General features: G+C 50.7%; 1 protein-coding gene across 1 annotated transcript; it reads left to right on the top strand.

Annotated features, from left to right (window-relative positions):
- The first annotated feature begins 5,660 nt into the window (after nt 1–5,660).
- Nucleotides 5,661–12,100, top strand: ADRB3 (adrenoceptor beta 3). Its single transcript, XM_036838632.1, has 3 exons — nt 5,661–5,727; nt 9,950–11,351; nt 12,072–12,100. The coding sequence occupies exons 1-3, from the start codon at nt 5,661–5,663 to the stop codon at nt 12,091–12,093; spliced, it is 1,491 nt and encodes a 496-aa protein (XP_036694527.1). The 3' UTR covers nt 12,094–12,100.
- Nucleotides 12,101–20,978: the final 8,878 nt, after the last annotated feature.

Below are 20,978 nucleotides of genomic sequence, written 5' to 3'. Positions count from 1 at the left end.
CTACATTGGCAGGCGGATTCCTAACCACTGCGCCACCAGGGAAGCCCTAAAATAAGGACATTTATATATGTCAAGGACTAAGACAGTTTGCCTCCTTCAAGAAAATAAAATAAAAATAAACCAAATGTGACGAACAATACTAGATCCAGGAAACAGGGAGCCCAATGTGGGAGACTGGTAAAGAGGGTTCCAGGGCAACGCTGTGTAGATTACACCAGCCGAAATGGACTGAGGTGATGGAGGGTCAGGAGCAAGTGTGCTGGGACAAAGCGAGTGTGCATCGAATGATGTAACATGGGCCAGTAGCACACGGATAAAAGAAAGATAATCATGAGAAAAACCACAAGACGTGCATAAATAAAAGGGCGCCATAATACTCTACCTATTTTTGTGATAATAATGATAATTAAAATTTTCAACTTCTAGAATCAACATGCAAACTTTAATTGTGTTTATAGGTGAAATTAGATGTGAGAGATGGGAGGAAAGATCAGCTTATTGTGTGACACTGTGAATCAAGATTTGTCTCTAGAAGAAGGAAACAGTTGGAAGCAGATGATTTAAAGTTGCAAAGGTAACCAATATAGGAACCAGTCTTAGAGCCATATTGAGAGAGTTGATTTTCATATACTGGAGTCTAAAACTGGAAAATCAATACATGCTTCAGTGGCAAAGCATTATCTAGAGAGCTGAAATTAACTGTCAGAGCGAGAAAGAGTTAAAAGAACTCCCCTGCCACTTGCCTCTGCTCAGGGTGGAGGGATTTGGGTTGGTGTGTCCCATATTTTTTTACTCAAGTTTTAAAGATATTTTTACGGTCGTAAAACATATATAAATAAAATTTGCCATTTTAACCACTTTTAGATGTACAACTCAGTGGCATTAATTACATTCACAATGTTGTGCAATTATTACCGCTATATCTAAAATGTTTCCATCACCCCAAACAGAAATTCTGTACCCATAAGCAATAACTCTTCCTTCCCCTTCCCCTGGTAATTTCTAATCTAACTTCTGTTTCTATGGATTTACCTATTTTAGATATCTTATGTAAGTGGAATCATACCATATTTCTCCTTTTGTGCCTGGTTTATTTTGCTTAGCATGACGTTTTTAAGTTTCATCCATGTTTTAGCATGTACCAGAATGCCTGTTATTTTAATTTAACATGTAATCACTGTTACGATGGGTCAGCCTAGCTTTCAGGTCACCCATCCCTTAGTTCCTTCCCCTTATTTTGCCAAAAATGATCCTCGTTTCAAAGTTTCATGAAAGAGCCCTGATCCAATCCATTGTATTCGGTTGGCCAAAAAGTTCTCTGGAAAGATGTCACAGAAAAACCCGAACGAAATTTTTGGTCACCCCAATATTTTACTGGTTATGCTTAGCACATGATACATCACCCCACACAAGCTGCTCAAAGGGACCATCCCTCCTCCTTATCAAAGGACTCAGTCCCCCAAACACTGCCCACACTTGGGCTTGGGCTGTACAGGAAGAAATTCCTCCCATTCTCCCCAAGAGCATCTAGTGTCCTCACATGCTCTGCCCCCTGGGCAAACTCTTCTCAGGAAAGGAGCTTGTAAAGTCATTTGCTCTAAGGTATAACTGACCAAGAGACTTTCTCTTTCAGAGGTATTTTCATTTTAATAAGAGATAAAAGCTTCAGTCAAAAGCATGAATTTATAATGATGGAATTTTCAGGAGAATATTGTTTTCCCTTGGAGGAAGGCATCTTTCCATCTCCTTCAGATCACATGCTTTACTATCCTTCAAACAGCAGGCCTGACAATGGTTCTAACATTTCTTGATCCTTTGTTTGTCCTGGCGTGCTACAGCCTCTCAGGAGTTGTACTGGGGAAGGACTCCCTTGGGAATGTCTCCAGAGGGGGTTCCTCACCATCCTCTTAGGCTGGTGAATCAGGTGAGAAAGCTAGCCCTGGAGGAGGTGATGGTGGACCAGGGTCCGAGGGGCAAGTCAGTTGGGGAAAGAGTATTCAAGGAAGACCGTGGTGGGATTTCTGGCCTTGGATATGAGAAACCTTTTCAGTAGGAAGGTATTACCTCCTGTCAAATTCAAAATGAGACCAAAATGTAGTGAGTATCAAGCCTGTAACTCTGAGTGCAACTAGGAATAAAGGAATGAAGGCATCCAGGATTGAGGCCGAGAACAGTGAGTAAATGCCTGTGGGCCTCTTTCCCAAGGTGTCTGGCATATTAAAGAAGGCGGTCAAGGCAGCTTCAAGAAGCCACCAGTCTGGAACCTCTACACATTTGTTTATGTCTGTCTTACATCTGGGATGCCGTTTTCCCTTTTCAATGCCTTTCCAGGTCTTAATCACTTGTTCACACTCAACTCCAATCCCCGTCTTCACGAAGCTTTGTTCTGATCACCCCCATCTGGAAGCGATTTCTTCTTCCTCGGAATCTGGCTAATACTGATACTCACTGCCCTCCCTCTGCCCTTGTCAACCGGCACTTATTTTCTTGTGTTTAAGCCCTGCTTTCTAGAATGCACTCTGTTTGAAGGTGGCCATCATTCTGATACCTCTTGGGGTCTCCCAGCACCTAGCCTGGTGCCCAGCTCAGGGTTGTATACAGTAAGTGTCGACTGATGAATGAGTAACGGACACAATAGGACAGGCATTCTTTCTCAGCCATCCTCTTCCAAAAAAAGGACTGGCCTGAGGAGTTTCCCTGGGATGAATGACAAGGCAACGTGGAGAGCTGGTTAGTCAGTGATTTGTCCCCTCTGAGCAAGCCGGGCTGGCGCTGGGTTTAATTTAGCCTGCTCTGCCTTTCATGCTTTCAAAGGACTTTCCCACGACAAGACTCGGGACCTGTCACTCTGTGCCATTAGCACCACTACTGAGAGATGAGTGATGAGAGATGCAGCCAAGTGCGCAGGCCTCTGACCTGGTTCCGCTTCTGCGCGGGGTTGAAGCTTTCTGCAGCCTTGAGGTTTGCCATTTCATTCCCAGCTCACCAGCTGGAGCGTGCCCACGTGGAGCACAGGCTCTGGGCTTCGGTGTAGGGGTAGGGGCTTGCGTCCACGGGTGGGTGGACCTAGGCTGGCTGTACATGACTACGTATATGGATGTGATGACTCTCTGGAGGCCGGGAGGGGGTACATCTGAGTATCTGAGTTTCTCTTGACCTTGTGTACGCACCTCCAATGTTGCGGAACTCTGATGATGGGGCGTACTTATCTGCGTGTGCGTGTCGTGTGTGTGTGTTACACTTGTGCCCATCTGTGTGCGTACATGTGTGTGAGAGCGCTCCCGTCTGAGCTTCTGCCTTGCTGGGTGTGTACATCAGTGCGTCCTGGCTTCGTGGATGGATGGCTAAGCAAAGAATGTGAGCGGTTCTCCAACTGGTTCCCAAGAACTGATGGATCCTTCTCGTCCCCAGACCCCAACCTCAGCACCACATGAAACAGATTCCGGTTGGTTCACTGGCTCCTCCTTCTTGCTGAGTCGGGGATGAAGAAATAGAGGAAGCCCACACTTAGCCCTTAGCAAGGACTCTTTTCCTCTATAATGCCATTTCTTTGGTATTCTGCGGTCCTGATAGGACTCTGAGAGCCACAGGAGCCCTGGACCTTGAGCATCCAGGGCGCCATTTGGAATATTTTAATGGGGTCCAGATGCCAAAAAGGGAAGAGGCTTTTTAGAAATCCAGGGCTGTCTTCCACTGCCCCTACCTCCCCGGAGAGAGCTGACATTCCCAGCACTGTTCACATTCTTTTCCTCCTTGCCTCCCTGGTCCCCACTCCTTCCAGGACCTCCTCACTTCGGGCTTGCAGATAAACTGTGCCCTACACACAAAGCCACTTTCCTGCTCTGGGGGAGCCCAGCCCCACCCTGATTTGCCTCAGCTCAGAATTCCACCCTTCCTTCACCCACTCTTCTTCTACACCCTCCATCACCCCTGGGTTAACCCTTTCATCTCCTTCAGGGGACTGGGGGCAATCCAAATTCCAGGAAGCAGAGGTCAATGTTAACGACTTGCTCCCAGTCTCCAGCCCGCCCTGCACCTCCATCTCTCTGTCCTAAGCTCCCAAACCCCTCCCTGTCCAGCAGAGAAGGTAGAACGGGCTACCAGCCGAGGCCAGAGGAGGACATCTCCAGGCTGGGGACCCAGAAGAACTGCCTTCTCTGCCCAGCTTCCTCAGCCCATTTCCTCTGTGACCCTGAACAATCTCCTACGAAACCCTAATTGCACGATTTGTAAAGGAGACATCTGTAAAGCCTCCTCCGGCTGCCCACGTCCCACAGTGCATCCATGAAGCAGCATTTTCACAGGATCCCAGGACCACTGGGGACAGGCTCAGACACAGAGAGGCAGGAGGTGTGACTAGGATTGGAGGACAGAGGGTTAAATGCCATCGTCTTACCAGTAGTGGGAAAGAGCCTGTCTGCTCATGAGGCGTGGAGGTATAGCAGGCTGTCCTCAAAGGTGTCACCTTGGTTTCCCCAAGGGATGCCCTTCCTTCCTTTCTTTCCCTTCTCCATCGCAGGACAAAGCTGCCCTGCCCGATGTCTGAGCCCAAAGCTGCCCATCAAACGCTGGCAGCACTGCTTCCAGGGAGCAAAGTGAACCCCAAATTCCTCTGTGGGATGGGAGCCCCCTGCCAGGGACCAAAGGCTGGTCCTAGTCACCTGTGTATCAGCACACTTAATGTGGGGACTGGCACAGAGAAAAGTGCAAGTGAGCCCCAGGCTGCTGCACCCCCATCAGCAAGGTCCTCCTGTGAGGACTGTGTCACAGGGCAGGCCTGAGGATGTCTCCCCTCCTCCTCCTTCTTCTCCTCCCACCCCAAAATGCCTTCCCGCCCCTCGGGATTAAAAAAAAAGTGGCATTTCCCCATCCATGACTTCTTCAAAAACAGGAAACACTCTCCTTTCCCACTGCCATAGCCTATCCGCTGGCATTTGGACCTTGATCACCCCCAGATTGGATTCTTTCCTGATGGGCTTTGGCCATCCAAAAGAGTTTGCAGGGGCTTCCCTGGTGGCGCAGTGGTTAAGAATCTGCCTGCCAATGCAGGGGACACGGGTTCGAGCCCTGGTCCGGGAAGATCCCACATGCCGCGGAACAACTAAGCCCATGCACCATAACTACTGAGCCTGCTGCAGCTACTGAAGCCCACGCACCTAGAGCCCATGCTCTGCAACAAGAGAAGCCACCGCAATGAGAAGCCCGTGCACCGCAACGAAGCGTAGCCCCCAAATAGAAAACTAGTTTTCTCTAGTTCTCGCTGCAACTAGAGAAAGCCCGCGTGCAGCAATGAAGACCCAAAGCAGCCAAAAATAAGTAAAATAAATAAATAAATAAATTAATTTTTTTTAAAAAAGGGTTTGTGGGGCTCAGCTTCCTTCCTTTATCCAGACAGGAAAGCTCCTCGCTCCATCTTAACTGGAGGGTCTCATACGCGAGGCGTGGGTCTCCCTGTCGGAGGAGAAACCATCCCCTTGTTTTGCTCCTTTTTCTTCCAAGCACCGGCTACTCCTTGTTCAGTACTTGTTCCCGGCGAAAACTGGGGGCTGATGTGAGAGAAAGGCCAGAGACTGTGCAGCTTGAGTGCCAGACAGGCTCTGGCCTTGCTGGAGCTTTCCTTCCCGGGGAGAGGGAGGGCAGAGACCACAGATGCAAGCAGCATGGCGCATCTGCCCTCTTCCAGGTTTCCAGTGGAAGAAACAGGCTGCACAGAAATCAGCGGAAGCAGTATCCAGGGGTGACTCGGACGGCATGATCTGAGGGTTGGTGAGCACCCTCTCCTGCTCTCTCCCTCTCCCACCCTCCCGATCGCTCCCCGACCTCCCCGGGAGAGGGTGCCTTCCTGAACCACAAGAAACTCTTGTCCAGGCTGCAGGTGGGCTGTGTGACCTTGCCCTGTCCCTGGGGAGCAGCCTCTCTAATAGTCAAGGATTTTAATCACTATTCAAAGAGATTAGAACAAAGATGTCTCTTCCTACTGCAGGAGGGAAAGAAACATTTCTGATCCCCTCTTTCATGGATGACCAGGAACAAGAGAAAAGGCACTGTGAGAAAATCCTAAGCGTCCACCCCTGTCTCTGCCTGAATAAGGCTCTTGTCCCCGGCCAGCTCTTAGGCACAAGAGGACCTTTTGGTTCCTGCAGATGTAGGCTCCTTCCCTGCCTCTCTTTCAAGCTCCTTGCCTTGGGAAACAGCAGATGTGTGGAGAGTAGCCATGGCATGTTGTAGAAGACAAGGGAAGTGTTAGGTTGGGGGCTTCTTTTCAGCTCTGGGGGCTGGGCGGCGGTCCTCTCCGAGCCCTGCCTCCCCTCCAGAGGACAGGCTGGCACCGGCCACAGACTGCCAGGGAGTGTGGGGAGGTGCTTGGGAAGAGTTGCCAGCTCCTCAGATGCCTGTACTCCTGCTGGGAATGAACCCTTACTGTGAGATTATGGTCCAACCTCAGTTTCCTCTCCGGACCTCAGCTTTTTAATTCGGTAAAATGTTGGTGTTGGATTTGATCTTTCAGACCCCTTTTAGCTCATCATTCTACCCTCCTGGACTAATTGAAACAAAAAGAGAAACGGCGAACACCAAGCCAGCTGTTCAGAGGCCACACCTACGCACAGCGTTTCAAACACGGCGTGGCATGGGTGCTTACAGTAGAAGAAGAGAGACAGGATGAGAGGGGAAAGCTTGAACACACGTAGTCTTGGACGAAGTACAGGGCTCAGTCGCCTGAGCTAGGCTTCCTCCTACCCCATCACATAAACAGGCACACAGCCACACGCACGTGCATGGACCCAGTCATGAGGCTCAGAGGACAGACCAGGAGCTAAAACCAGCAAAGGAAGGAGAGCACACCCTGCTCCTAGAACTTCTGCCCATCGGGCAGGGCAGCTGCTGCCTCTTTCTGGTTCTGCTGAGCACATTTTCTAAATCACAGACCATCACACAACTGGCCTCTGACACAACAGGATGACCTGCATCCTTGGAGCCCTCAACACATAAACAGAACTCAGCAGATTCAGAGGTCCACATGCACAGTCTACCTCCAAGGGCACAGAACAAAGGTCATCTGGGGGCCCAGGGCCAGGGTAAAGCTCTCTCTGGGCAATGCACGCTTCTCTCCACAGTTGGATGACCTCTACAGACCCGGCAGCCTAACTCCCTGGGGTCAGTCATTCGGATAATTTCCCAAAGCAGCGGGTCACTTGCCTCCCACCCCTGGCTGGCCATCAGAAACGATGGCAAGAGGGTAAGTGGGTACATTGCCTGGAGAGGGAAATCTGGCAATATCTTTTAAATTTGCAAACTATATACCGCATGATACTATTTACAGGAATTTATTCTACAAATATACTCACAGACATGTGAAATGACATGATTACAAGTGATTCATTGCATCATCTACTAGGAACGATTGGAAGTACATTAGATGTCTATTAATAGCCGATTGGTTTCATAGATTATGGTATATCCGTACAATGGAATACTAAAAATGGCAGGCTTTTGTGCATTGGTATAGAAGCATCACAGATATATATTGTTAAGGTAAGATAAGCAAGGTTCAGGACAGTGGGTATATTTTACTACTATTTGGGTCGAAAAGAAACGACAAAGCCATATGTATTTGCATTGACCTGTTTATATATAAAATATTACTGGAAAGATAAACAAGAGACTAATTAATGGTGGTTATCTGTTAGGGAGTTGAAAACCGGGCTGAAGGCAACTTTGTATTACATGCATTTTGTATACTTTGATGGCTGAATAATGTGGAGGCATTACCTAGTCAAAAGAGAAAAGTAAGAAACACAAAAGCATGAAAAAAAAGAGACCAAAGTGGCAAAGGAGGGACCCCTTCTCCCTGCGGCGCCCCAAGGTGGTCGGTGAGGTGGGGAGGCCAGACTGAGAAAGGTGGGCTAGGGGATGGGCCAGAGCAAAGGAGGAAGCTCTCCAGGTGCTGGAGCCCTGCTCTCTGCTGGCTCCTAAATGCCTCCACTGACAGGGGCCCAGATTCCTCTCCTCACAGTCTATCCTTTGGTTATTGGCCTCATCATTCCCCAAACGCAGGCACGCTCACGTGGTTCGGGAAATCTTGTCTTTTTTTGACATGTAAACATTTTTACACACTTCCTCAGATTCACAAGGTCACCACTAGAGGAACAGCAGCCTTTGAAGCTGCTTGACTTCCTGGCACCCCTCTCTCTTCCCTCCACCAACTCTGATGTCCTGGAAAAAACAAAAAACAAAAAACCCTGCTGCATGACATGGATTTGTTTTAGAGATTACTCTTGGAGAATCTTCTGTCACCCCTTTGTGGTAACTGGCAACGCTCTAGGGTGTTGCAAAACCCAACTTGGGAGTGACCGCCCTGATGGTCAGCAAGCGGCCACGGTCAAGACTCTGGCCAAGTGGGGCCTGCAAAGCTTGGTAGTGACTGGAGGTGGGGTGTAGAGGCCGGGCCTCTCCACCTTTACCCATGATGCACTTCCATGGATCCAAAGGCCTGCCTGGGGTACAGCACGGGCACAAAAGGCATTAGCTTGGGAGCCACTGACCAACCCTGCTCGTGGGTGAGCAGCTGGGTTCTTTTTCCTTGGGGATAATTTTCGGTCCTCACTTCCCCTCCAGTCTCTCTAACTCCCAGGCCCTGGCTCAGCCTCCCAGAGGGATTGCTTAGACCAGTGACTCTACAGGGTTCTTTTGAAATATAGAGCTGTTCAAAAGACTCTCGCTAAGGCATGGCCCTGGAGGCATTTTCCATGATAATTTCCCCCCTTTTTGTCCCATTGTTTCAGGGGAGGAAGCAAGAAGGCTCAAGGATCAGTATCCGATAGGACTTAATAAAGGTGTCATACCTTCCTGCCCTTCAGCTTGAACATTGTTTTGCAGCCTAATCTCCCCACACCCACTTTGAGAGGAACTGGCTTAGCCACCGGGAGAGCCCAGCTGGGAACCAGCCAACAGTGTGGGTGAGGGAAAGGGGAGGGGAGGAGGCCCTGGGCTTCTTCAGGTGAAGGGATCCTCTGATGTAATTGTGAGAGACTTCAACGGACAGTAAAATACCAGGCCTGTGCTTCCTCACACTCCAAGACGCAACGTGTGGATTCCTCAGCCCAATGTCTTCTAATTTTTAAATGTTCATGAATAAAATCTTCAGGGAAGTAGAGAGAAGACTTTGCCATGGTGATGGAAGATTTGTGGAGAGCTGGGGGTGACGGTAGATAAGCCTCAACCTGGAACCCATTCGTTCATTTTTAACCCGTCTCTACAACAGGAGCATTTTAAGAGAAGGGGCTCATCTAGAAGTCTTCTTGGTGGAACGTGTGTGGAGGGGGCAATGTGGAAGACGGAGAAATGGAAACTCTCAGCATCTTAGGCTACCTGAGGCCAAATCCAAATTCGAATGAGCAGGCAATGATGAAGACTCCTGGAAAATGGAAGATTTGAAAAGGAAAAAAAAAAAAAAAAAAGAAGGGAAACTAGAGTGACAGAGAGGGTAAGTGAATAGAAGGGATCTCATTGGAAGGCGGTCTTGGGAGAAGAGGGAAGACCCTGGCTGCCCTCTATGACTTAACTTACAATATCTTAGGCGGAGGGACACCCAAGTAGACGAGGGGCTGCTGTGGGTCGTCTTGTTTGCCTTGGGAGGGTTACCTTTTCCTCCGACAGGGTAAAGGGGCGGGGGCTTCTCCTGTCCCTTCCCCGAGAGTTGTTGCTGCACCTTCCGGGGAAATTGGTGCAGAAAACCCACGCCGCTGGAGCGCTGCGCTGAGTGTGTGGAGCCGGTCATGGCAGGAGCGGACACATCGTGGCAGAGAACACACGGCGTGACTTACCTCTTACAAATCTTACTCCGGATTTGGCTAATGGAGGAGTCAAGCATCCGTTGCGCTTCCCTCCGCACGCCCCAATTTCCCTCCAGACGCCGAGCGTCGCGACTATTGGCCGCTGCCCCTTTAAGGGCTGCCACTCCTCCTCCCACCCCCTCCCCAGTGGTGGCACCGCAGGGGGTGGGGGAGGGGGTCAGGCTGGGCGTTCTCGCCGGTCAACTGGGGAGGATGGCCCAGGCCGGGGGAATCGCTCCCACGGCCCGCTGCCCCGTTCCCTGAGCCGGGTAAGCTGCGAGACCCCTTCCCTCTTTCCCTCCCGCCCCACGCGCGACGCGGGAATGGCTCCCTGGCCGCACGGGAACAGCTCCCTGGCCCCGTGGCCAGATGTCCCCACCCGGGCGCCCAATACTGCCAACGCGAGCGGGATGCCCGGGGTGCCGTGGGCGGTGGCACTGGCGGGGCGCTGTTGGCGCTGGCGGTGCTGGCCACCGTGCGGGGCAACCTGCTGGTAACCGTGGCCATCGCCCGGATGCCGAAACTCCAGACCATGACCGACGTGTTCGTGACTTCGCTGGCCACAGCCGAGCTGGTGGTGGGGCTCCTGGTAGTGCCGCCGGGGGCCGCGTTGGCGCTGACCGGCCACTGGCCCCTGGGCGCCACCGGTTGCGAGCTGTGGACCTCGGTGGACGTGCTGTGTGTGACCGCCAGCATGGAAACCCTGTGCGCCCTGGCGGTGGACCGCTACCTGGCCGTGACCGACCCGCTGCGCTACGGCGCGCTGGTCACCAAACGCCGAGCCCGGGCAGCAGTGGTCCCGGTGTGGGTCGTGTCCGCCGCGGTGTCGTTTGCGCCCATCATGAGCAAATGGTGGCGCGTCGGGGCCGACGCCGAGGCGCAGCGTCGCCACTCCAATCCGCGCTGCTGCGCCTTCGCCTCCAACATGCCCTACGCGCCGCTCTCCTCCTCCGTCTCCTTCTACCTTCCGCTCCTGGTGATGCTCTTCGTCTACGCGCGAGTTTTCGCGGTGGCTACGCGCCAGCTGCGCTTGCTGCGCCGGGGCCTGGGCCGCTTCCCGCCGGAGGAGTCTCCGCGGGCTCCGTCTTGTTCCCTGGACCCCGCCCCGGCGGGGCTGTGCGCCTGGCCCGCAGGGGTGCCCTCCCACGGCCGGCGGCCGGCGCGCCTTCTGCCTCTGCGGGAACACCGCGCCCTGCTCACCTTGGGGCTCATCATGGGAACCTTCACTCTCTGCTGGTTGCCCTTCTTTGTAGTCGACGTGCTGCGCGCCCTCGGGGGCCCCTCTCCACTGCCCGGCCCGGCTTTCCTCGCCCTTAATTGGCTAGGCTATGCCAACTCTGCGTTCAACCCGCTCATCTACTGCCGCAGCCCCGACTTTCGCAGCGCCTTCCGCCGCCTGCTGGGCCGCTGCCGGCCCGAGGAGCTCCTCGCCTCCGCCTCCCTGCCCCGCGCCCCTTCCGGCGCCCCCGCGGCCCTGACCAGCCCCGCAGAATCCAGGCAGCGCCCACCGCTCGACTGGTAGGTAGCCCAGGCGAAGGGGTTGGCGGCTCGGTATCAGGAAGCACTCGGTATCTCCTACGGTCAATTGTTTGAGCTTGGGGTTCGGTAGGAGAAGATGGGGCTGGGGTCTCTGCATCGAGGGAAGGGGGGCACGGAGTAGGGAACCAAAGTGGAACCCAGGGCCCTTTCTTTTCCCACATCCCAACCCACCCTGCCCTGGGGTTGAAGCAAAGGAGGGCGGGCGGGTTGTTCTCCACCCCAGGAGCAAGCGCGGGCCCGGGAGGGGGGTGTCCCGCTGTGCCCGAGGGCCCCCCTCGCCTGGTCAGCTCTAGTTTTGGTGTTCTAGCTCAGTTCCTTTGCCCAGATTTCTTGCCACCTCTTGGGCTGGCTTTGACTAGAAGACTAGAGGCCCCCCAAAGCCCTTGGGCTCAGCTTTGGTTTCTTTGAAAGGTTTGATAGCTATGAAGGTGAGAATCCACTTCTGGGATGAAGGCTAGACAGGCTCAGGAACGTGTGAGTGCGAATTCTTCCCGGGTAGGCACCGGGCCGGGTTGAAGTTGGGTTGGGCTTTGTGGCAGGGTGGGTCCCCGAGGCTTTTGTGTAACTGCACGTGCTCCTCAAGGTCCCTGACCTTCACCCATTTCCCTCTAGTGCTCCTGTTCCCACCCTCTGCCCCCTCATCCCAAGATACCTCCATTTTCAGCCAAGGCGAAGGGTTTTCATCTCCATTTTTTTCAGGGCTTCCTGGGGACTTTCTTAGGCCTTGAAGAAACAACTCCATTGATCCAGAACCTTTGGAGAGCCTCTGGCCTGTTCGGAATGAGCCCTGTGGAGTTTCCCAGCTGGAAAACTCTGCCCTCTGGAACCTCACCACTGGGCCATGAGAGGGGGAGGGGGTATAGCTTGGGAGGGGGAATCCTTACCAAGTGGGTTTTCACCATTCTCTCTCTCTCTCTCTCTCTTTCCTTCCGAGAGATGTTTTCTAAACCCCACCCCTGAACTTCACCACTACCTCAGCAGCTTGAGTATCTGGCTGCCCTGGCAGCAGCCGGGCTGGCTTTGGCTGGGCACCCATCCCCTTGCTCACTTGTGTGCTGTGTGCTTAGGGCAAAGAGAGCACTCTCGTTCCATTCCTTCTGCCACCCAGACCCTGATGAACCAGGCAGTGTACTGGAGGCCCTGGCGACCTAGGCTGAGAAGAAGCAGCTAGAAAAAGGTCAAGGTTTGGGGTTTGGTTCCTGGCTCCCTCACTACAGCCCTCTAAGCTCCAGCCTCCCTCACTTTAGACACAGGACAGCTCTGATCTACCTCACAGCAGGGTCAGAAGGACTGCTTTAGAGTTTTGGGGGGGCTCCTGGGTTCGTGGGAAGGTGAACCATTAGAATGGATCCCTTCTTTTCCTTTTAAAATCAAATTAATAAATATTACTGAATGCAGTTTATCCATTGCCCTCTTTTCTCTCCATTTGTTTTCTTTGCATAATCTACTTTCTTCCTTCTTAGAGCTGGCTTTTGACCGAGGCAATAAATTTGGACTAATCCTTGCCCCTTTCTTCTTAATCCTCATGAAACGAAAAATGAAGTCTGTTTGGGTGAAGGAGATAGAGTTTGAGCCTTTGACACGCCTGTCTCCCCACCCTTTCCAAAATTCCTGGAAGCCATTCTACCCGCGGGATTGAGCAGTGTGTCCACAGGAGGATGGGGCTGCTGTGCCTGGGGTCAGGGCATATGCAGCTCTCGTGCTATAAGCCGGTGGTGGATTCAGGAACCAGTTTTGTTTGGTGCTGTACGTGTGTGTGTCTGGACATGCAGATCATTGTTTGTGTTGGGCAGATGTCTTGGGTTATAAATATATTCTGACATTTCCCATCCTTTCCATAACCTCTACCTTCCCACTCCCTTTCCTGGAAGGCAGGAATCTATATTATCCTCTTGAAGTAAAACTGGAGTTACAAGTTTGAGCTTGTTGATAATTTTTTTCCCTTGTTTCAATTTTTATGAACTTTATCAGGCAGTTTCCTATGGAAAGAAAATTGCTATGGAAATCCCTGGGTCATTTTGTGGGTTCTTATTTAAACTCCATGAGCAGAGACCATTGTCCGGGCTGATTTACAGGACAGCCAGTAAAGCATCAAAAGTTTAACGTGCTGGATGACAGCAGCATACAATGCATTGGCTAAGTTCAGGGGCTCCAGGGATATAAAACTCTGATCTGCCCTGAGGATAAGCTCGGTGGATTTCCACATATGGCTGTTCCCTGTGAATTGGACCTGGCCTCAGCTTCTTTCTTTTGTCCAGGAGTCCAGGTTTTATTTCTTAGGATGTTTGCATACCAAAGATGACTTTCTCCTTTTCAACCCAGAGCAGTGTGAGATCTCTGGTGTCTGAGGTATGGAAAGTTTCTTGGCAAGGACTCAACTGTTGAACCCTTAGGGGAGAAGGAAGTCTTGCTTTAGCCTGGGGATAAGTAAGAGGACCTCCGCTCTCTCCCCATGTCTGGATATTTTCCCAGCATCGCTGAGGGAAGTTGCCCAGTCAGTGCTAGGCAGGGGAGAATAATGATTTTGGGGAGGAAGGGTGCTCTGGTTTGTAGAATTGTCCTTGAACGCTATCCAGGGGCTCATAAGGCTTGAGTCTTTTTTTTTTTTAAAGGAATTTATTTATTTATTTATTTTTGGCTGTGTTGGGTCTTCATTGCTGCGTACAGGCTTTCTCTAGTTGCGGTGAGCGGGGACTACTCTTTGTTGCGGTGAGAAGGCTTCTCACTGCGGTGGCTTCTCTTGTTGCGGAGCACGGGCTCTAGGCACGTGGGCTTCAGTAGTTGCGGCACTTGGGCCCAGTAGTTGTGGCTCGGAGGCTCTAGAGTGCAGACTCAGTAGTCATGGCACACGGGCCCAGCTGCTCCGCAGCATGTGGGATCTTCCCGGACCAGGGCTCGAACCTGTGTCCCCTGCATTGGCAGGCGGATTCTTAACCACTGCGCCACCAGGGAAGCCCAAGGCTTGAGTCTTGCTCGACGTGCACCCGTGTGCCAGCTGTCAGTCTCCTCTGGAGTGTTTAGACTTGCTCCGGGGCTGTGGACTCCGTCTGCGACTTGTCCCTGGTGCATCTGACAGATGGAGACGCAGCCAGCTGTTCTGGTCATTTCTCCAGCACCTTGTGGCCAGGTGTCAGGCTGAGGGAGACTTACATCCTTGCATGTCAAGCGGGCTGCTCTCGCTAGCGCTAGCACGGGGCCTGCGCACTTGAACTGTGGAAGACAAACAACCATCCTCTGAGCCTAGGGGTGTGAAGACTTACAGACCAGTGAGAACAGAAGGGCCCGCGGAACAGCTGGCCCTGCCTGGGCGTGGGCAGAAGCGAGGGGGTGGGAGGGGGAGGAGAGCGCTGAGCTGGAGGACAGGGGATGAGGGGTGACTGGGTTTTTCAGAGGGAACCTTCCTTCTGCATCAGGTGGGACTGCTGAGGGGCAGGCAGAATTAGGGGGAGGGGGAGGTTGATAACAGACTTTCCTAGGACTCTCCCCGTGGTAGATTCTTCTGCGGAATGATGGTAAGTGCAGGCTGTGGTCCTTGTGGGCGGTCACGGGGCTATCATTCCACACGAGCTTCATTCCTCAGCCCTTACAGAGTTGAGCAGCTTCTCCCTGTCGTCCTGGGGCCACAGGTGAAGGCCATGGAAACAGCGTCCTTTATGGTTCCATCCTAAAAGCCAGAGGTCCAGGCTCCCTCTCAGACCCCCTTGGCGGAGGGAGTATGTCTGTGTTTGTGTGTCTGTCCAGGGGAAAAATGGGAGCTGGCAGTGGGGGTACAGATGTGCTAATGCCCGCCCCAGCCCCCTGCCAAACGCCCTGCGGTTAGTCTGCCTTAGGCCAATTAGTGAGCAGTTGAAGTATGATGCTCAACTGTCTGATAAGCAGAAACTCCATGAGGCCGTCAACTCTTTTCATAGCTCATCCTATTATGGGATTAAGGAAAATCAAAATGCATTCCTCAGTTTCCTCATCTATAAAATAAACGGAGAATAACCCTTTCTCTCCTCTCTTGCCTTTAGAAGGGGAATGAGGGTGACTGGGATGGCTGGCTCTCATCGACGTCTGGGGAGCCCTAGGCAGAGCTTTGCAGCTTCAGCGTTTATTCAGAGCTTTTGTGCTCCATCCAAGGCATAAGCGGTGCGAGGCGCCCCCTGATGGCGGTTTAAGGTACAACAGGTGTGGACAGAGTTTGCAAGTTGCCCTGACTTGCAAAAACTTGAAGAGACCCTAGGAATGGTTTAGCCCAATCCTTTGATAAAATGGACTAAGATTACCTTAGTCAATGAAAGACAACACTGCACGGAATTTGGAGCTGGAAAAAACAAATAAAAAAGGAAGGAAGGAAATGACCCTTTAGGGAGCATCAATAAATATGCCAACACTGTAAGAGGTGCTCTCCAAATGTTAACGTTGTAGTGACAACAAAGAAAAAATACAGCTGCATAGAAATCAAAGAGCTTGCTGTGCTGATTCTAACCCAGTCTACCAGACTCCCAAGTTCACTTTCTTTTCCCTGCACTCACTGCTCACCATGTCACACAGAGCAAGTGATGTAACATCTCTGTTTGCCTGTGAATCAAACGGAGATTATATTACGACTCTGCTCAGTTCCTGCACACTGGTTTTGAAGCTCAGATGAGAGGCTGTATGTGAAAAGATTTGGAAACTGAAAGGGCTCCTCCAGTGTAAGGGGTGTCATGGAGTACGGAGCTCGGACTAGTCTCAGGTCTCCTGGTTTTGGTCTTTGTTTGGTCCTGCTTCTGTTGACAGCCTGGATCTTGGACCCACTTGCCCTTGGTCACTGTGGGCATGTCCTGCCTGGTCTTTCTTCCACAGGTTCATCCCTACCTCAGGCTGATTGCACTGGTGTCACCTCCATGTCACTGTACACCTCCCCCTCCAGCTCTCTCTTCACGTTCACACCCTGATCTGGCCTGTGCCTGACCGTTTGGTCGCGGTTTGGCTCACCCTATCATTGGGGTGCAGCATTTATAATGAGGTAATTTTAAGGATGGACAGAAGGTTTAAGAGAGAGGGCACTTTTAGATGTCTGTGCTTTATGGTACATTCATGAGAATGTACCCTAAGGAACCGGAAGAGGGAGATGGTATATTAGTTTGCTAAACCTTCTGTAACAAATCACCACAAATAGAAAATTATTCTGTCACAGTTCTAGAGGCTAGAAGTCCAAAATCAAGGTGTTGGCGGGACCACGCTCCCTCTGAAGGCTCTGGGGGAAGAATCCCCTTTTGCCTCTTGTGGCTTCTGGTGGATGCCAGCAAGCCTGGGCGTCGCCTGACTCGTAGCTGCCTCACTGCAACTTCTGCCTCCATCTTTGCCTGGCCTTCTCCCCCGCGTGTCTGTGTCCAAATTTCCCTCCTCTTATAAGGACACCAGCCATTGGGTCAGGGCCCAGCTTAATTCCGTAAGACTTCATTTTAACTTGATTATACATGCAAAGACCCTATTTCCAAATAAGGTCACATTCTGGGGTACCAGAGTTTAAGATTCAACATCTCTTTTAGGGGGACACAATTCCACCCACAGCTGAGGGTGTGATGGGGAAGCAGGAACACTCTTACTCTCCATGCTCATCTTATTCCTGCTGTCTCAGACCCACATTTCCCAGGCTCTGTTTCATCCTGTAATCAGTCAGAAGGGTAGTGGGCATGCTATGCACTCCTGGATTTCCATGTACGAGCTTTTCCTCCCATCTCCCTGGGCCCCAGATTTGAGAGGCGATTCGTCAAGTCAGACCTTGTGTTTGTTGCCTCCTGTGGGCAGAATTTGCTGTCCATTCTCCATTCTTCCCTTCTTCCTTGAGTAACAGAACCCTTAAGTTTTACTGGGGCACGTGGCCTCCCTAAAAACACATTGCAGCCTCACCTGCAGCTAGGTGTGACTAAGTGACTTAAGTCCTAGCTGATTGAAGTGTGCAGCTTCCACATATGAAAGGGAAAGGGTGTATCCCCCATGTCTGCTTGTCCACCTCCAGCCGGCTGGAATGCAGATGTGATGGTAAGAACTAAAGCAGCCACATTGGGTCATGAGATGGCAACCATGTGTTGCCAATGGCAGAAGAACCAGACATGGGGAGCCTGGGTGTCTAACGGTGTGAAGTCATCTTTTTAGCCCTGAACTGCTTATGTTTAAAACTCTTAAATGAAAGAGAAATAAACGTCTATCCTGTTAAGCTATAGTTGTTTTTGCCTTTTTTTTTTTTTTTTTAACAGCAGCTGAATCAAACACATTCATCGGTGAAGGGAGGCAACAAGAGGGTAACAATGAATGGGCATCTCCTACATTCTGTAATGAATGTGGCTTGGTTTACAAGGCTGCCTTGCTTTGGTTCCCCTAGGGCATCTCTGGGAACTGGCATCTCTGTAGAGTCTGAGTTCCTGTCGTACCTGTGGCCACCAAGCCCATCTCCTTGACATTAATTCATATGGAGACAATGATCAGTGAGCGTGCTCGTTTCCCAAGACTGCCGCAACAAATGACCACAACCTTGGTGACTTAAAACAACAGAAATTCATTCTCTCACAGTTCTGGAGGCCAGAAGTCTGAAATTAAGGTGTTGACAAGGATGGTTCCTTCTGGAGGCCCTGAAGGAGAGTCCATTCCAGGCCCCGTTCCCATCCTCTGATGGTTGTGGCAGTTCTTGGCTTTCACTGACTTACAGACACATAGCTTTGATGTCTACCTCTGTCTTCACTTCCCCCCGGTGTCCCTGTGTGTCCTCTCCTTTCCTGTCTCTTATAAAGGCACAGATGTGTCTTTGTAAGAGACAGATCGGATTTGGATTTGGGGCCTATTCTAATCCAGGATGATCTCGTCTCAAGATCTTTGCCTTAATTATACCAGCAAAGACCCTTCTTCCAAATCAGGTCACATTCTGAGGTTCTGGTTGACATATCTTTTGGTAGGGGGCACTGTTCAACCCATTACAGTGAGAGATCCATGTGAACTCTTTAACGAATAGTTCTGATCTCATGAGATTGTCATCCACTCCAGTCACCCCTCATGGAAGGGCTGTTTTCTCCAGAAGCTCTTGGACTCTGTGGCAGGCAGAATTCTGAGATGAGGTCCAAGGACCCATGTCCTTATATAATCCCCTCCCCTTGAATGTGGGTGGGGCCTGTAATTTGCTTCTAACAAATAGAAAATGGCAAAAGTGATGGGATGTTACTCTTGTGATTATGTCATGTTATATGGCAGAGGGGAAGGGATTTTGAAGATGTAATTAAGGTCCCTAATCAATTGACTTAGGTTAACAGAAAGGGAGATTATCCTCAGGTGGGCCTGACTTAATCAGGTGAGCCCTTTAAAAGAAGGTCAGAGGGCAGAGAAGAGAGATGGTCCTGCTAGCCTTGAGGAAGCCAGCCACGGTGAGCTCTATAGCTGCAAGGAAATGGGTTCCGTGTGAACCTGGAAGAGGACCCTGAGCCCCAGGTGAGACTGCAGCCCTGGCCAACATGGTCATTGCAGCCTGGTGAGACCCTGAGCAGAAGACCCAGGCCCCTGACCCATGGAAAGTGAAATAATAAATGTGTGTTGTTCTGAGCTGCTTTGTGGTAATCTGTGGCCCAATAATAGAAAACAAATATAAACATACTTCCCAATTCTGCTCCAGGCTGCTCTTTCTAACAGTCCTTCTCTGGTCCTGTTTTTAAAGATTTCCTATCAGAAACCAAAATACAATGGGACCCCAAGCTCAGGAAGGTCCCCTGATCTGCCATGGCCTGCTCTTCCCCAAAGGACTCTGGGAAACTCTTGCTTGTCTGGTCCAGGAAGAGCATCTCTCCGCCTCCGTCCTTCCCTCCTGAGGGAATGACCAGTCATTCTATGATTCTTTCTCCCCAGCCTTTTAAGAAAATTAGGAGCTAAAGAACCCATTTCACTACAGTTTTCATTTCTGAGTTGCTAGTGAGGAGCCATACTTTATAACACACAGTAAACACAGTTCCCAAAGCCTCTTCAGCAAGAAACAAGATGAAGTCTTATTGCTTCTGCTGTTGGTATTCCCAGAAGGAAAAGTGGATGGGTCAGTTCTTCCCAGAGAAGAGAGTGCTGGGCATGGGAGAGCTTTGCATCAGCTCAGCGCCACCCACGGCTTCTCTGTTTTCTCTCCCAGTCACTGGATCATGTGACTGAGCCCTTCCTCTGAGGGCTCCCCTTGGGCCCAAGTCTGAATCTAACTGACGTCGGAACACTCTCCCAGAGCCACAGGCAGCTGCTTTCCCAATGAAGAAGTTCTTACCATTTTGGGGGGAAGGAGAAACATATGAGGCTGGTGGCAAACATCACCGCTATGTGAAGGCCCAGAGGGAAGAACACATTTTAAGAGCACACTAGTCCTTACTCCCTAACCCTAACCCTCATGCCCATCCCCTTGGTAGGCTTGCTGGCTAGCTGGTTTGACTTGTTCTGGTATTGCACTTCTGACCCTGTAGAATGAAACAGTTTTGAAAACTTTGCCTTGCTTTCCTTTAACATTTCTTGCAAGTTGTAATGAAAAAGATCTGTTTCTTAAAAAAAAAGGTAGAAAAGTTGGACAAAAGTAAGTGAATATTATTAATGATACATAAGATATTGTTTAAATTAAGCAGATATTTTGCAGAACTGACATCTCCCTCCAGGCTTGGTGTGGTGCCTGGTATTTTTATGGAGGACATCTGGTGAGTTTACCCGTTAGCCACAGCATATCTCAGGCCTTCATCACTTAACCGGATTAGCTCAGATAGTCTTCACTGGGCCTTCTTGCCTAGTTCTGGCTTCCCTCCAGTTCATCTTCCACAAGCCCACAGATGGATTTTTCCAAAGTATAAATCTGACAGTGTCATTCCTTTTCTCAAAATCATTCAGTGATTTTTCTGAAGCGTTTGGGGTAGGATTCAGACCTCTTAATGCAAGGGCCTGGCATTAGATGGACAAGTGCCTACCTTCCTAACCTGATTTCACACCACTCCTCTCCCCCATACACTTTTATTCCAACCACACTTAATTTTTATTTTTTGGCCACACCGCGCAGCCTATGGGATCTTCGCTCCCCAGCCAGGGATTGAACCCGGGCCCTCAGCAGTGAACGCTCAGAGTCCTACCACTGGGCCACCAGGGAATTCCCCCAACGACATTTAAATTCACTAAAGAACTAATTTTTCTTCGTACCTTCACACAGACTGTACCCTCTGTCGCCCATCCAAACACAGATTGTACCCTCCGCTCATCCACCCACCCATCCCTTCCAGCAATAAGTAATAATTTTAAAGTGAACAGATTCTAAGTATGTTACAAAGTAAAACTGACAGGGTTTGCTGATGGCTTGGAGGTAGGGTATAAGAGAAAGAGAGAGAAATCCGGGATGAGACCAAGAGTTTTGGGCTGAGAACCTGGCAGAAGGGACTTGCCACTTACTAAAATGGGGAGACATGATGGGAGTATATGAAACTATGAGTTAGTTTTTGGATACAGTACATTTGAAACGTCTATGAATGATTTATTGGAATATTATGTAGGCATTTGGATTTCCAAGTCGGAAGTTAGGAAAGAAGCTGGAGTCGGATATATAAGTGTATGGTCAGGCCACCCAAGATGGCTGTTGTCTTGCTTTCT

Source organism: Balaenoptera musculus, chromosome 21, assembly GCF_009873245.2.
Source record: "Balaenoptera musculus isolate JJ_BM4_2016_0621 chromosome 21, mBalMus1.pri.v3, whole genome shotgun sequence".
Classification (NCBI taxonomy): Eukaryota; Metazoa; Chordata; class Mammalia; order Artiodactyla; family Balaenopteridae; genus Balaenoptera; species Balaenoptera musculus.
This window is presented reverse-complemented; position numbering and strand designations above follow the sequence as displayed.

Bases quoted from the DNA above. Each gene is read 5' to 3' on its own strand.
- ADRB3 (XM_036838632.1), top strand. From the start codon at position 5,661: ATGGCGCATCTGCCCTCTTCCAGGTTTCCAGTGGAAGAAACAGGCTGC. The intron at 5,728-9,949 runs GTATCCAGGGGT...TGCCCCTTTAAG, and splicing joins CACAGAAATCAGCGGAAGCA to GGCTGCCACTCCTCCTCCCA. The intron at 11,352-12,071 runs GTAGGTAGCCCA...CATTTTTTTCAG, and splicing joins CAGCGCCCACCGCTCGACTG to GGCTTCCTGGGGACTTTCTT.